This window comes from Microtus oregoni, unplaced genomic scaffold (genome assembly GCF_018167655.1).
Source record: "Microtus oregoni isolate MIOR12 unplaced genomic scaffold, Mior012 000021F_ref0000039, whole genome shotgun sequence".
Lineage (NCBI taxonomy): Eukaryota > Metazoa > Chordata > Mammalia > Rodentia > Cricetidae > Microtus > Microtus oregoni.
The window spans coordinates 29,468,786-29,485,059 of NW_024543080.1; the positions used below are offsets into that span (position 1 = coordinate 29,468,786).

Below are 16,274 nucleotides of genomic sequence, written 5' to 3' on the forward strand. Positions count from 1 at the left end.
GTAGGACATACAGAATAAAAGAAAGATAAAAAGCTCTGAGGCAAAACATAAATGAAAAGAAACAGGTTAAATTAAGTTAAAAAGAACAAGTGGGGACAAGCCTAAGCTAAGGCCTAGTATTCACAATTAACATTAAGTCTCTAAATGCAGACCTTGGCCAGGCCTGTGGGCTTAAGGCTTGACTTTCACAGACCAAGGAGGGGCAGAGTCACCTGCCAGAGTTTCACAGTGGAGGGCCTAGCTGTTACTTAGCAGCTTAAGGTTTGGCTCACATGCTCAGAGAACACTACGGGTGCACAATGAAAGAGGTCCAGACTTAAAAAAATCTTTAAACAGGTTACAGTGTGAAGAGGTACTTAAGAAAGAAAAGAAAATGGATATAGACAGTCACAGAAAAAGTAAATAGTTTAAAAATAATTAGGTAAAGTCTTTAAAGAAAGAGTAAAGTAATATAAAAAGAATAAGCCATGTAAAGATGGGAGATACACAGGGAGTCTGGATCCTGTATGGTGCTTTGTTGACTTTGAATTTTTTGAATGTTTCTGAGTGAACCACAGCTGCTAAGGGACAATGGACTGTAAAAGGAAATGCTGAATTACACCAGCCGAGATACTTTAGGGATGCTTTAACTTTAAAATGGAATTCAGAAAGTGTACTGTGTTGGGGAAAGATTATGTTTTTATTTCCACAGGAAATGAAAGGTTGTGGATTCCTTCAAAATTAATAGAGATCAGATTTGACTGGGGGAGACACCCTGAAAAATCCTGGCTACAGACATAAAGAAATAAACCTAGAAAACCTATACAGGTGACATCTATGCTGATCCCTTGACATGGGAACAGCTCTGAGGCTAGATGAGACATGGTAAATCTTGTTGGTTACACAGTCCTCATGACTTACTATTACATGGCATCTTTTCATATAGCATGGATAGAAGTTTGGTTATACAGGTCTATTGTAAAATATTATTTTAAGATCTTTTATATTTGTGCATGCTGTGGAACATTTGTTTTAATGATGCAAAGATGTGTTGCCTCCTTTTACCTTGTCTGTATAAAACACCTGCTGCTGCTGGTCTAACAAAAAGCTGAATGGCCAATAGCAAGGCAGGAGAAAGGATAGGCAAGGCTTAGGGTGTTGTGCCTACGCAGTTCATTTAAAAATGTAATATAAAGTTCTAGTTCTTGAAAACTATTATTACAGAATGTTTAGGATAATTTAAGAATGCAGGTTAGTAGTTAGTCATCTATAATAATCAAACACGTTACATATGTTTTCAAAGTTAAACAGATGTATTTTAGATAGATAGGTGATTTTCAAATGCTTCAGAGACCTACAGAATATGGCATTAAGATGTTTAATAACCTAAGACTTAGTGAGGCATTGCTCCTGACAGCACCAATCTACTTCATAGAAGGATGATGGGTATTGAAGAACCTCCATATGGAGCTTGCTTTCACTTTGGGTTAGTAATACAAGTTAGGATAGAAAGTAAATTAGGTACACAACTTTGGATTCACCAAAATAGGATAGAGTATTTTCTATGAATTTTCCAAATGCAAATGGACTAGATATTATAAATGTAATTCTTTTCTTGATAATTGTTCTTATTGTATATAGTTGTACTATGTTGAAGCTAAAAAATTTATTTTCCTTTTTATTTAGACAAAAAGGGAAAAATGTTGCTGAATATTTTTTTAACTATGCAAAGACAAGAAGAGCGTTGTTCAGCTAAATGCATTCAAGGGATGGCAAGGCCCTCTCTCAAACAAAGAGAACACCAAAGTGACATAAAACAAGCAAAAACTAGTAGAGTTGGATGATAAACACATAGCTATAAGTAAGCTGGGTGTGGTGGTGCACACATGTAATTCCAGCCCTCAGGAGGCTGACACAGGAGAATCACAAGTTCAAGGTCAGCCTAGACTATACAATAAGACTCAATCTTTTAAAAATATGTGTGTATCTGTATTTATGTATATGCATAAATATGTGTGTACATATATCTATATCTTAGATCTATACTTTTAGGGATAATAAAGATAGTGGTTTAAAACCACATTACGCGGTTTCCAAAATCCACCCCAAACAATACTGACTTGAACACTGAAAATGGATTTCTCACGGCAAATGTTAAACTCCTCCAATATGTCACCATCTCTTGTCCCATCAAGCTTCTGAACTCTGTTCCGGTGCGACACCCAACACTTACCTACTGTGGCTGATGCAGATGAGAGCAGAGATTTCCCCCAGGATCCCCAGCCTGCCCATCCTCCTGCCCGTGGTGGAGAGTCCACAGCCTGCAGAAATAAACATTAGCAGCAGGTCAGATATTCACTTTGTCCCTGAATGGAAAAACATTCATTCAGAGATGCAGAGAAGATTTCAGAACAACAACAAAAAAAACCCCACCAAGTTAACCATATCTCCTAGGCATATAGTTTATATGGGTCATAAACGAGTATCTTGACCCCATTGCAGTATGTACTTTGGAACCAAACCTAGTAATGGAAGTGTTGGCTCCTGTGGACTTGGCCCAATGTGAGAAGGGAGCTGTACTCCTCCCATCCCATGAAAGACAGGGACAAGGGCTGGTAGGGCTGAGGGGTGGGGTTAGGGGAGTGGAGGAGGTCAGGGAAATGTAACACATTAGAATCTAAAAGTGATGGAAAATATTTAAAATGATCCTGATTTAGCCCATTCTTACAGAGCTAAATAAGTGTGTCTTTCAAGACAGTTAACTTCCAGACTTGTGGAGTGGGGATGGGAATGGTAGTGTGGTGGGTGAGTGGCGGTGTCTAACGCCACTAAGTGTTCAACGGGGGCATCAACTAGCCTGGAGGGGGGTGGTGGCGACAGAAAGCTTTATGGGATATTTGAATTCAAGCTGTCGACTTCACTCAAATGATCCCTGTCACTCAGCCCTCACCTGCAAGGGTGAAACTCTTCCCGGCCAATGTAGTCAAATTCTGTCTCCCTGGTTTCCGAACTATAGACTGGAGACTGTGGTTTAGTGCGAGTTGTCTGTTTTAACAGAATGTGAAAACTCAGGCAGTGTGGGCCACCCTAGTCTATTCGCTGAGCAAGTGAAGGGAAAGCAGGCTGTGCAGGATGGAGCTGCACCCAGGCCACAGAACAGATTTTCTGAAGTATCTCAGCTCTGTGATTTCTAGTTTGGGGACAGGCCTCATTCCCAGATTTGTGTTCTGGAAGATTCCCCCAGTTTGGCTTCCCTCCCTTCCTTCCCTCTTGATCTCTCTTTTTGTCTCCCCTCCTTTCTTTCTTGTTCTGGCCACTAATCCACCCCCAGAGTCATGCAGAGTGCTTTGGTATTTGTTGGATAAATGGCCGACATTCATCCATTTTTCTCTCTCAGGTCTGCAGGAGATTCTGTTAATCGCGTCAAGTGAGTCCAACGCATTTAGCGGAAGCACAGCTTCCTCTTACTGTTCACAAACATCATAGAAAGCAAAGGAAGAATAAACACATTGACCAAGTATTCGAGCTTTTTAATAGGAATGAAGGGAAGGAGGCCTATATAATCCATAGATTCTATAGCTCTGAGGCTGGCTGTCAGTCATTCTGTTGCCTCTTACTCTTGCAGATAAAGGTGGTATCATGCCCAGTTTTTTTAATTTTTTTTTTTATTGAGAAAAGGAAAAAAAAGTTTCTGCCTCTTCCCAGCCTCCCATTTCCCTCCCCCTCCCCCCACTCCTCTCTCCCTCCCTCTCCAGTCCAAAGAGCAGTCAGGGTTCCCTGCCCTGTGGAAAGTCCTAGGTCCGCCCCCCTCCGTCCATGTCTAGGAAGATGAACATCCAAACTGGCTAGGTGCCCACAAAGCCAGAACATGAAGTGGGATCAAAACCCCGTGCCATTGTCCTTGGCTTCTCATCAGCCCTCATTGTTCGCCATGTTCAGAGAGTCCAGTTTTATCCCATGCTTTTTCAGTCACAGTCCAGCTGGCCTTGGTGAGCTCCCAATAGATCAGCCCCACTGTCTCAGTGGGTGGGTGCACCCTTCGTGGTCCTGACTTCCTTGCTCATGTTCTCCCTCCTTCCGCTCCTCATTGGGACCTTGGGAGCTCAGTCCAGTGCTCCAGTGTGGGTCTCTGTCTCTATCTCCATCCATCACCAGATAAAGGTTCTATGGTGATATGCAAGATATTCGTCAGTATTGCTATAGGATAGGGTCATTTCAGGTTCCCTATCCTCAGCTGCCCAAGGAACTAACTGGGGACATCGCCTTGGGCTCCTGGGAGCCACTCTAGGTTCAAGTCTCTTGCCAACCCTAAGGTGGCTCCCTTAACTAAGAATTGTGCTTCCGTGCTCCCCTATCCAACTTTCCTTTATCCCGATCATCCTGTTTCCCCAAGTTCCCCCCATCCTCCCCTTCTCACTTTTCTCTCCCCATCTCCCCTTACCCCCATCCCATCCCACCCCCAAGATCCCAATTTTCTCCCCGTCATGCCCAGTTTTTCACCAAAATGTGTATAAATAAGGAAATGTTGGCTTTTGTGATAAATTTTCAGTTATGGCCATTGCCAACTCTTTCTCTTCCTTGGGCCCTGAATGTCGATAGGATGCTTAACCGTGAAGCAGTCACTTTTGCTGCTTCAAGGAGAGCTCAGGGAAGCGGCAACCCTGGTCCTGATGCTGATGGGAACTATGCCAACACCAGGAGCTGCTTGTCTCCATCTTTCCTTTTATGGGAGAAAAATACATTGCTACTCTGTAGACCACTACATGTTGAATTTTATTTATTTATATCTTGACGCATTCCTGACAGCATCCATCCAGCAGAGACATGAGAAATAGAAAAGGCCATAGACTTGAATTGCTTAAGCTTGAGTCTAGGTTCTGCCCTTCTGGACAATGAGTTCCTAAGGTTCCTCTAAACCCTCATTCATTCATTAAAAAATGCACAGACATATGTGTAGACAAAACACCCATATACATAAAAGAAGTAAATAAAATTTATATATATAAAAAACCTACTTGGTCCTTTGAACAATAACAACCATTGTGTGGTACTAAGCATATCTAACAATGCAGGATTCTATGGAGCTCAAAGTTCCTCAGTTAGAAAAGACATTTAAATACCTAGCGTCCTGCCTAACATCAAATAAAAAGTACTTTTTGGGGCCGAGCTGTAACTTGGTGGTAGAGTACTTGACTGGCAGGAGCAAGGCCCCAACTTTCATTCCTCACACCATCAATACCACCAGCAAAACGACTACATCATTTACTGAGGCTGCGAGTGTGGCTGAGTCACAAAGTTCGCCTAGATTACACGTGAAACCCTAGGTTAGATTTCTAGGAAAACAATGAACTGCTTGTTTATTTAGGTGAACATGTCCAAAACTATAAACAGATAGAAAGTAAAAACCATCACTAAATACAAAGACCATCCACAGTTAGGTGGAAAATCATATTCCTATGTTAAGGGTAAAAGACCAACCTGGATGTCCCATCCCCAAGACAGATGAGGAATCTGGTACTGTGTGTATCTTTGTACCAGGGGTGCTGGCCATTGGATCCAGGAGACCAAGCCTTCCTCCGGTTCTGTAACTCATGGCACAGATACTCTAACCTTAGTAGGGAGGTTGCAAGCTGTCCTGGGCACCTACAGCCCTGTCAGAAGGTCTGGCTTGCAACGGCCTCAGTTATTTCCAAGTAATTTTCTTCCCTGATGAATATACACAACTCAACTCTAGGAAGATTTAAAAATTAAATGTAGAAAGGCTAAAGCCCCAAAGCCACGCTATTAATGTTTTTTGGTCCACATTTGACCTTTTCTGTTCTACTAATATTTATGGAACTTAACAGGGTGACAAGGTTTGAAAACCAATTTACAATGAATAGCTGAATTATCACCTTAGAGACTTTAAGCCAAAATTGTGCCCCATTTAGGAATACTATATTAACGTTTAGGCCTTTAAGTCTACTCTATAAATTTAATAGCTTTATAACAATTATTAAGCACTCAGCAAGGTTTTGTAACCTAGAGATAAATGATGTACTTAAAAGGAAATAGAATGTATCGCATTTTTGTTATTTAAAACATTTGAATGTATTCAAGTTGGAAAAAAAGGACCAAACATTAATCAAATCTCCCTGGAAAGTGGCTGCTAAGTTTTGCTTGGCTTGCATACAGAATCATGATTTGTGAAATGAACGTAATCCTAAGGGAGAATTGAGTGTTTGAAATTGCAGTCTTAATAAACTAAACACTAATTGTTTAAATTAATTAAGCAACCAAGCAGATCTTTTTATATACAACATGCACACCAGCTTACACCAAAACCCATCGAAGGACCTAAATCTAAGGATCCCAAAGCCAATTGATGATTTTGTCCTTTCTGTTGTCATGGAAATAGTGTCATCCTCTGAGTTACACTGTTTTCTCCACCTGACTCCTGCAGGGTTGGAGTCGGATGGTTCTCCATCCCCTGTCTTTATCTCCATCAGTGACTCCTCACATCTAATCATGTCCAGTGTCTCCACCACAGCTCTGCTGCAGAAACAAGGGGCTTCTTGAAGACTTCTCTGGTGTATGCTCCACATCTTTCTTCTTCACCTCTTCGGAAAGGTGGCTACTTCCGTGCCCGGTGCTGTTACCACTTCTCCATCTAACACAGCAAGATTCCTCCTGGCACCACTTCCTGGAGCCACTTGCATCGAAGTCACAATGACTTCCTTGGTGTCAAGCTATGGATTCGTGTTTTTCGTTATTATTTGACGTCACAGTAGGATCTGAAGCTTAACCATGTTTAGATTTAAAGCTCTCTAGTTTCATAGCTGCAGAGCCAGTCCACTTTTCTTTATCATAACAAAATATCAGAGGCAGGCACATTTTAGAGGAAAAGGTGTTAACTTAGTTCACAGTTCTGGAGATTCCGAGGCAAGCTCAGTAGTGGCTTGGATGGTGGTTCACATTCATTGGTTCACAGTGGATGGTGGACAGTGGGAGCATGTGAGGAAGGAATGGCATCTCAAAGTAGGAAGTCAGAGAACAACTCAGGGCTTAGCTCATCATAGCTTAACAACTCATTCTTGTGAGAGCTCAAGAGTCTCATGAGAGGAACCTTAACCCTGTCTTAGGACAGCTTCCCCAGGAACTAAGGGACGTCCACTGAGCTCTACTTCCAAAGGTCCAGCTTTCCAACATCACCACACTGAGAACCAACCTTCTAATCTTATCTCTTAGAGATTGTCTTGGTTAGGGTTTCTATGCTGGGGAGACACCATGACCACGACAACTCTTAGAAAGGAAAACATTTAATCGAGGCATTGGCTTACGGTTTCAGAGGTTCGGTCCATTTTCATCATGGTGGGGAGCATGGCAGCATGCAGGCAGACATGGTGCTGGAGCAGTAGCTGAGAGTGCTACATCTCCAAGGCAACAGGAAGTCAACTAAGACACTGGGCAGTATCCTGAGCATAGGAACCCTCAAAGCCTGCTCCCACAATGACACACTTCCTCTAACAAGACCATACCCACTCCAACAAAGCCACACCTCCTAATCGGGCCACTCCCTATGAGATTATGAGGGCCAGTTACATTCAATCTACCACAGAGATCCAAGTTAAACTCTATCCAACAGCACTGCCTCTGCCCGATCTTCTCATTATTACTTTTTTTTTGTTTTTTAAACTTTTAATGATGTAAACAAAAATATACCTAAAAGTGAAGCTTCTGGAAAAACCATTTGTTCTTCCCTGTGTTGTATCGTTCCTCAAATTTGACCTTGGCTTCCCGCCTTGCCTTGCGTTTTAGGGCTGGGTCCCTAAAGACATCCTTGTTGACAACAGTTTTGTCCAGGGGGATGCCCATGTCAGCTGTCACTTTTCGGGGATAGCGGTCAATTCCAGCCACCAGGGCATGGCTGTAAGGGCGGTCTGAGGTGCCGTCATCAATGTTCTTCACGATGACGGCTTTGCGTCCCGAGTAGTGTCCAGCCAGGACGAGCACCACTTTCCCGGGTTTCATGAACTTGCCCATTTCGACAGCGAGCAGCCGGTTCCTCATTATTACTTTTTTATTGTCAGCATTTAGGACTATGATTTCAGTTATTTTTAGAACATTCTTACATACATAGAAGATATTATGTATGCTTCTTAGATTAAGTTACAATTAAGTTAATTCCAATAAAATACGTACAGTCCAGGTCAGCAGGGCATCCTCATTGGAAAAGTCATACTCCTGAGGCAGCCATAATAGGCAATTCTATTATCCCTGCCCCCATCGACATCGATGCTTTGCTAGTTAGCATTCTGAATTGCAGAACTGATTTTAATTAGGGAACACATTATACTTTTTACCAGCATCCCGAATATCTGAAAAGAAAGGTATTCATGATTCGTAGATGGTTAAATATATTTAAGAGAGTCTTTCCACTTTTACGTGTCTAGGCATAAGGAAGCCTTTCTCTGGGTTCAGTGAAAGATACTGTCTCAAAAGATAAGGTTGGAATACAAAAGTGTAGGACTCGGGGTTAACCTCTAGCCTCCACATATGTGTGCACACATGTGCAAACACACACACACACACCCCAGAATTTAGAGAAACTTGACCTGGGCTGAGCCTTTTAAGGATCACTACGCTGGTACATCATCAAATCTTGCAAGATCCATAAAAACAAGAATCATTTGTATCATCCTCAACGAAGACTAACCTTTCTGAACTCGGGGAAGTCTTCAAGACTGGTTTAAATTAACGCTCCAGGGAAGGCTTTCCCCACACTGCAGTGGTCACTGCTTCTCTATGACTGCCTGTCCTAGCTAGACCACAGAAATCCTGTAGATGCCACATTCCTCACCTTTCTGGTGGCATGCAGCTGGAAGAGGTGCCGGAGGAGGTATCCTAACATACGAGGTTCAAGGGAGGATGGGGACTCTCTCCTGCACATGTTTAGAGAAAATTGTGCAGAAAGGCTTAACGCCATGGCTCCTGAGGACAGAGGAGGAGTCCTGAGGACAGACAGTTTCTTTGAGAGCAGAAATGGTGTGCTCAGAGCAGTGTGATGGAAAGTCCCGATTGACAACATGATTGAACTAAGAAAACCTAGGAGTGCTCTCTGTGTGTCTGGGGGCGTTTTCAGAGGCAATCACACACAAGGGCGCCAACCTCGTGAGTGCACCAATTCCTTGGTGGGTTCATAACATTAAGGCATTATTAGCAGATGGTAAACATATGAAGCAGGATGCCACTGGGGACATATCCCGGGGAGCTCGATAGGTCCTAGTCTCTTCCAGTATCTTCCTTCCACTGGGGACATATCCCAGGGAGCTCTACTGGTCCTAGTCACTTCCGGTATCTTCCTTCTCTCTGCTTCCTGTCTACCACAAGGCGAAACACACTTTCTGTCATATGCTCTTGCTGCTGTGATGTTTGGACAAAGTCACCACGGCCCATGCCCTCTGAAACTATGAGTCAGAGGAAATATTCCCTCTCCTTAGGTTGTCTGTGCTGGGTGTTTGTGCACAACAACACAAAATAACTGATCCAGTCGTCACTGGCAGACTGCTGGCCACATCCTGTCCTCTGGCTTCGTCCTGGCTTTGTCCTGGTCAACACCACTCTACTGTCAAGGTATAGATTCCACTCAGTCTGGTAAAAGTGAACAGAATGGTAGGACCCAGATTCAAAGCAACTATGCAGATACAGTTCACTTAAAGACAGACATTTATGCACAGTGTGACAAACTCTAATGCGTTCTAGAAGACATTTTTCCTACAGAGACATCTTTAAAGGGGTTCATGAGACTTTGTCAGGCTTAGCTACCTTAGGATCAAGGAGGCTTTTGAACCTGACTCTTTTCCAATAGAATCTTTCATACTAAGGAACCTGTGTTCAGTAGCCAAGTAACCAATTTAGAAATGAACTTCTATTTCAAGGGCTTCCTTCCTGCCTGCCTGCTTCTATTTTTTTTTCTAAAGAATTTATTAAAGAAAAACTATCTGGCTTGATGGTTGTTTTCTTCATTGCAAAAAGATTTCCTGTAAATAGCCAACAAAAGGCAAATATAATAAAAGACTAGTATTTAAAGATTATGTACAAAATTGATCACTTCTAATAATAACTTAAGGAACTCAGGATAAGAAACTAAGGGAGAGAATAGAATGTCCTGTAGACAGAAAGTAGGGTTCAACCTGAAGGTCAGAAAAGAAAAATAGCCAGCCACTGGCTCTTACCTCTACCTCAGTCGGAAATGGTGACCCTGCCTCCAGGAATCTCAGAATGAGACTGAGTGAGAACTGTCTCTTCCTGTCTCTCTAGTGCTGGGATTAAAGGCGTGCACCACTGCCACCCAGTTTCTATGGCAAACTAGCGTGGCTACTGGGATTAAAGGTGTGTGTGTGCACTGCCTGGTCTGTAAGGCTTATCAGTGTGGCTGTTTTATTCTCTGAACTTCAGGCAAGCTTTATTTATTAAATATAAATGAAATGCCTCTACGATGTCCTTTTCTGGTAATTCCTTAAGTGAGGCTAAATTTGCTCCCACACAGAGGGTTAAAATCTGACTCTAAAGAATAAGTGTAAATATTGTGAAGGCAATTAGACAGCATGACCATTTACCAAAATAATAGTAAGTTCTACCTTACAGCCTATGACTGCCTACGCCATGAGCTGTTCACTAGGATTACGGTACCAGACTTGAAATTCCTCCCCGTGGAACAGGCCTCACAGCGAATCACAAAGGGGTAGGTTTCTCTGGTTACTCCCATGCCACTATTGCACCAGCAGCCCCTCTTGCCTGCCAGGTCAGTACTGCAGCAATTAGGGTGCAGTATTGAGGGAGACCACTGATGTCTGTCCCCCAACAGTTTGCATAGTAACTTCCAGCACTCTGAAAGCTAGCCAAAGGAAAGAAGTTTCCCCAGGAAGTTGAGATTGATGTCTCTATGTTCTATAGCCAAAGGGTATGGTATCTTCAACAATAGAGTCACACCATGGAGTGAGGGTTGGCGGCCAACGAAAGTAGGGATAGCCTATGTTGTTTGACATATCTTAGGGTAACTGTGACATTCATTTAATAACCTATGTCTTCTAGGAGCAACACTGTCCACCTATGCAGGGTAAAATTCTGCTCTAATTCTTTTTTTTTTTATTAAGTTATGTTTTGAAAGTACCTTACTAACTAGTGGGTTTTCTTATCTTTTAAATAGACCCTGAGATTCTGCTTAACCACCACTACCTTTTCCCCTTCCCCATTCCCTGGCTCCTATTCTTACTTAATTCTTTGACATTCAGTCCCCCACCCCATTGTCACTTCTTTCATTTCACATGTGTTCTATTCTCCTTCAACTTTACATTTTAAGTTGGCTTTGAGACAGTAGCTTCCATTTCATACCCCGCTTCCTTTGGGCTTAACCCATCCCTTCCACCCCTGACTTCACCCGTAGTCCTGCCACAACACAAAAGGGCAAAACTAACTCAACTTAGGGAACTATTAAAAAAAATACATGAATTTGTTTGGGGGAAAAGGAGGGAGTTACAGAGGTGGAATTATCATATTTCATTGTGAACGTATGTGTATGAAGTTCTCAAAAATCAAGGAAAGAAAACCTGGCCCGGGATTGACCTCGAGTCCCTTTCTGCCCCACTGGTTACAAACATAGCTACCTAGAGAAAGGATGAGTTGACTTGCTCTCTCTCAATGCCATTATCTTTAGTTTCATTTTTGTGTGCTGAGGATCGTATTCCTGGACCATGTCCATGCTAGTCAAATGCTCTATCACTGTGCCAAACACCCACTCCTCTTCAGATGTTTCTGAAGCACTGGACTGGCACCACAGAATTTTAGAACTGAAGTGGTACCAAGAGATCACCTCCTCAAAGAGTCATTAAGAGTTTCTTCATGGTTCTTTGTTCTGCAACAATTATTTTAAATCCTGGACAAACATGAGAACTATCTGAAGCTCCTTAAAAGGCCCCATCCATGAGTCAGACTCCGTTAGGGTGGCACTCAGGTGTCAGTTCATTTTAAGCATCTCTGGTCACTGGGATGCTTGTCTAGAGATCCTCTGCTCTGGGAGTCTATGGTCCTTAGGGGGTCATGGCTGGCCTCAAAGACTTTATACGTGACCTCTCAGGGGAGACAAACTTTTGTGGATATTTTCCATATCTGATCCAAATGCCTAGCTGGTTCTCAAGTCTCCTCCACACCATCCCCACAGAATGACCATTTAGCTTTGGTTAGAACTCCAGGCCTGACCACTCTCTACCAGGACAGCTATGAGTACAACCCAACACAAAACTGTAAACTTTCTTAAGATACTGTGAGACTGTTTTGCATTTTATTTTTGTTTTTTTGTTTTTGTAATTTGATTGTGTGGCTCTTAAGAGTAGCCTTTGTGGGTAACCTGTTGCAATGCCAAAGGTTGGATGTTTCCAGTGACAGGAGACCAATCCCTCCTCTCTCTGGAAGCTCATACTATCTTTGAGCAGGTCTGAGAGTCAAACCTTTGAGGATGATAAAAAGAAGCCACACCTTGAATACAAGCCATAAAACATTGGAAGCAATTATCAAGACTTCATGTGACAAGTCCTATTTTATAGAGAAAAAAATTGAGACAAAGAAAATTGATATTTCTTGACCAAACGACACAGTTAATAACAAACTGGAAAATGGATGGTCAGACTTCTTGGTTCCCTGTTTCATGTCTATTCTTGGAACACTACACTCAGACACTAAGGGATTTGAGGTGCGCACCTTGAGATTAACGCAGCTAGTCCTTGGTGAAAGCTGAGCCCTGACTCTCTCATACACCATCATTCTAGATCACCCAAACAGCTCATCTTCTACTTCCTGTCCTGTACCATGCCTGCAGGGAAAGCACCAGGAAATAAAGCTTAGATGGCCATGTTGTCGGAGCACAAGGAATGTCTATAATCCCAGCACCTGAGAGGCTAAGGCGGGAGGACGAATTGAAAGCCAGCCTGGGGAACACGGCAAAATCTTGTCTCAAAACCCCCTCTCCCTACAAAAACCAAGGTACCTATGGGCAGACACTGGCCCAGCTTATCCTACCTACAGAGGGACAAGGGCAGGCACTGTGGGGAGGGGCACCAAGTGAGCTCTGCTTCTGGTTCCCAGGAAGGTGACAGGTGATAATAGGCTTGCGATCTAAATGCAGAAGACCTCCACAGTGGACCTTCGGTTATGCAGCAGAACTCCAAGAGTTCTGCAGAGACCCCTGGTGCTTGTCATTTGGGATTATTAAGGCTAATACTGTATCTTTTGTTACCCACTGAGCAGTCCAGGACAAGCTGCTTGTCATCTTTGAGTTTAGGTGCCTCACCTATCAACTGGAGTCATACGTAGCTTTGAACCATTGCATTGAGTGAACTGCACAGCATGCCAGGAGGCCAGCAGAGCTCCTGGAATACAGGCCATGTCCAGTAATTGATGGCTGTCATGATTCTTAACACAAGGATCAAAACACAAAATCAGATCCACAAGTTCCTTTTCTGAATGTCTTCCTTCCCCCCACACAGTAGGCACGTGAAGAGTCACAACATGTTGTGAACTCTCAAACAGGCAGAGTTTGGCTCAAAGGGTACCCTTGTGGGTTGATATGGTACCACTTCAGAATATGGTTTTGAACTTCCCTGTGGAGCTTATGCTGGAATCTAATTTCCATGAGACAGTAAGAAATAGGACCTTTAAGGACTAGCTAAAAAAATCAAGGATGTAGCTCAGCGGTGATGAACTTTCCTAGAATTGGAGAGACCCAGTTTGATAACCAGCTCTCAAAACAAACAAACACAGGTGATGGGGCTCTGCCATCATAAATGGATAAACTCATTCATGGGCTCAGTCCATCAGTGGGGTAGCTCGGGAATGGGCAGCTTTAACAACTAGTCGGCAAGGTCTCTCGTGCACAATTTATCTCTTGTCCAGTGATGCCTTGAGTTACCTTGGGTCACTTCCTGCGAGAAGGCCATCACCTTATATAACCCCTCATCCCTGCTGTAGAGCTGTGAATCAGAATAAACCTCTTTTATTGAGAACTTATCCAATCTGTGACATTGTGTTATGAGCAACAGCTAGCAGCCAGAGACTGGGTATCAGGAAGAGTTTAGGTTAAAACGTGGTGACTCTTGCAGGGCGCTGGTGCCTCACGCCTTTAATCCCAGCACTCAGGAGGCAGAGGCTGGTGAATCTCCATGAGTTTGAAACCAGCCTGGTTCTACAAGAGCTAGCTCCAAGACATCTAAGCATGCTACAGAGAAATCCTGTCTCGAACAAACAAAAAACAACCAACCAACCAAACAAACAAAAACCATGGTGACTCTTACCACATCGTTCTGTTCTTTCAGAGGAATGTCAGATCCAGTATCTCCCTCGAGGCTGACAGAATCAACGCACTCAGCCAGAGTGTCCTCGGTCACTTCTCCATTGAGGGGGGCCCCCTCGGCATCACTGATCTTGGCCTGCTCTAGAAGCCCTGTAGGGGCAGTCTCTGCACATGCAGCTGTGGTCCCGTGCTGCTCTCCAGTGTGGTCAGCTGGCACTGGCTCATCTGAAGTCGTAGCTGGACCACACCGCACGTCTCCATCTTCAGCTGGGGAGTCACCCCGGGGCAGTCCCGCAGCATCTTCTCTGACTTCATTGGCTATGATGTCACTGGCATCATCAGACATTTTAATATCTGTCAAGGGGATCACAAACACTTGTGTTGGCAACGTTCATTCAATTCAATTATGCCAAGTGGGGGTAAGCTCTCGTCGATCAAGAGGTAACTCTATGTGATCTTATGTAGCCAAAATAATGGCTTATAAAGATATCTACCTTTTAACCCTGGTCCCTGTTGCTGCTGTCTTACATGGCAATAGGAACTCTGGTTGCTGCTAAGGATCTTGGCATGGGAAAGCTGTCTTCATTTCTCTGAGTGGCCCTAACTGTAGTCACAAGTTCCTCGTCATCACAAGTGTCACTCACCAGAGTGAACAAAAGAAGGCTGGATATGATAGAGAAGCAGAGTGACCTGTGGAGAAGAAGGTGACATGCCAGAAGCAGAGCCTGAAGGGATGCACTTTGAGAACAGAGGGAGGGGCCTCAAGCCAAGAACTGAGGCAGCTATGAAGGCAAGGAAAGCATTCTTCCCTTCCAGAGTCTAGGAGGAAAAAGCCTTGCCGCCATCTTGATCCAAGCTCAGGAGAAATCCCTATCTGACCTCTAAACTGCAAATGCGTGTTGTGTAAGTCATGGAGTCTGTTGGAAGAGACAGCCAGCACTGCTGACAGGGTTCTGATAGGATTCAGTCTCAAGATTGTACAGGGTTCAAACTTCCATCTTATTGCTTACTGAAAGTGTACCTTTTAAGCCTCGGTTTTCTGATCTGGAAGATGATTTTTAAGGCCATCCTGGGCTGCCTATAGGTATATCATGTCTCAAAACAAACAAACAAATCAAAACAAAAAAATAAAGAAAAGAACAAAGAATGGCTGAGTTTTATCCCAGACCCACATGGTGGAAAGAGAGAACCTACTCCTGCCAAGTGGTCCTCTGACTCCACAAGTGAATTGTTACAAGTGGGAAGTCTCCACAACAAATGAAAGAACGAACGAATGAATGAATGAATGAGTTGATTTTTCCCTGAAGAATAAAAAACGTATCTGTGAACTTGTTTAAAAAGTGCTATTAGTTTTGCGGAGTCATCAAACACACGCAAGGACTTACAGACGCACCTGGCTCCACTGTCCTTTGTAACAGTTAAGGGCTTGTTGTGGCTCTCGAACTCCTGCTCCCATTCCACAGACATGGAATGGGTGAGCGTCGGTTTTAGAGGCTCATAGAAAGGGGAAGAAGTGACAGCTACTGGAGGGTTCTCTTGGAGGGGACAAGAGTAGTAGTGGTTGTATAGGTGTGTAAAATATACCAAAAAACACTGACCACAATGCCTAAAAACAATGTGAATTTTATGATCTGTGAATTATAGCTTAATATTCTGACATAGAGAAAGGTCTACAGCCAGATAAATAATTCTAGTAGCCAACTGAATCTCTGTCCATGTCTTATTTTTAACGGCAGGCCTCTTTGTCTTGTGTGTTTCTCACAAATCCTAAATTTCTGCCAATAACATGCTGAAAATCTCAGTGCTATTGTCCAGGAAACCCTCACCTTCTTAAGAATACATAGTATATTGAAGGTACAGACTCTAAAGAACACCACTACTGACATTTTCCTAAACCAGACCAGTTTCTAGCTGCATTCTAAATCCTTATCCTTCTGTCCACAGGTAAGCAGCTCCTGCCCTTCATCATGGC

General features: G+C 43.2%; 2 protein-coding genes across 3 annotated transcripts in view; both read right to left on the bottom strand.

Annotated features, from left to right (window-relative positions):
• The window catches only part of Fam114a1 (family with sequence similarity 114 member A1), a 67,900-nt gene that overhangs the window by 45,016 nt on the left and 6,610 nt on the right, over positions 1–16,274 (bottom strand). For both annotated transcript variants that reach the window (XM_041671622.1, XM_041671621.1), the window contains exons 2-3: positions 14,304–14,656; positions 2,213–2,300 (exon numbers count right to left, since the gene is read on the bottom strand). In XM_041671622.1, the coding sequence (XP_041527556.1) occupies positions 2,213–2,300; positions 14,304–14,648 (433 nt within the window). In that variant the 5' untranslated portion in view covers positions 14,649–14,656. The remainder of the gene's footprint in view (positions 1–2,212; positions 2,301–14,303; positions 14,657–16,274) is intronic.
• LOC121460931 (60S ribosomal protein L27-like) lies at positions 7,642–8,003 on the bottom strand. The gene has a single exon (XM_041671623.1). It carries the CDS (start codon positions 7,999–8,001, stop codon positions 7,681–7,683), a length of 321 nt encoding a protein of 106 aa, XP_041527557.1. The 5' UTR covers positions 8,002–8,003; the 3' UTR covers positions 7,642–7,680.

What these genes read in the sequence shown, in the direction of transcription:
- LOC121460931 (XM_041671623.1), bottom strand. Translation starts at nt 8,001, where the DNA reads ATGGGCAAGTTCATGAAACCCGGGAAAGTGGTGCTCGTCCTGGCTGGA.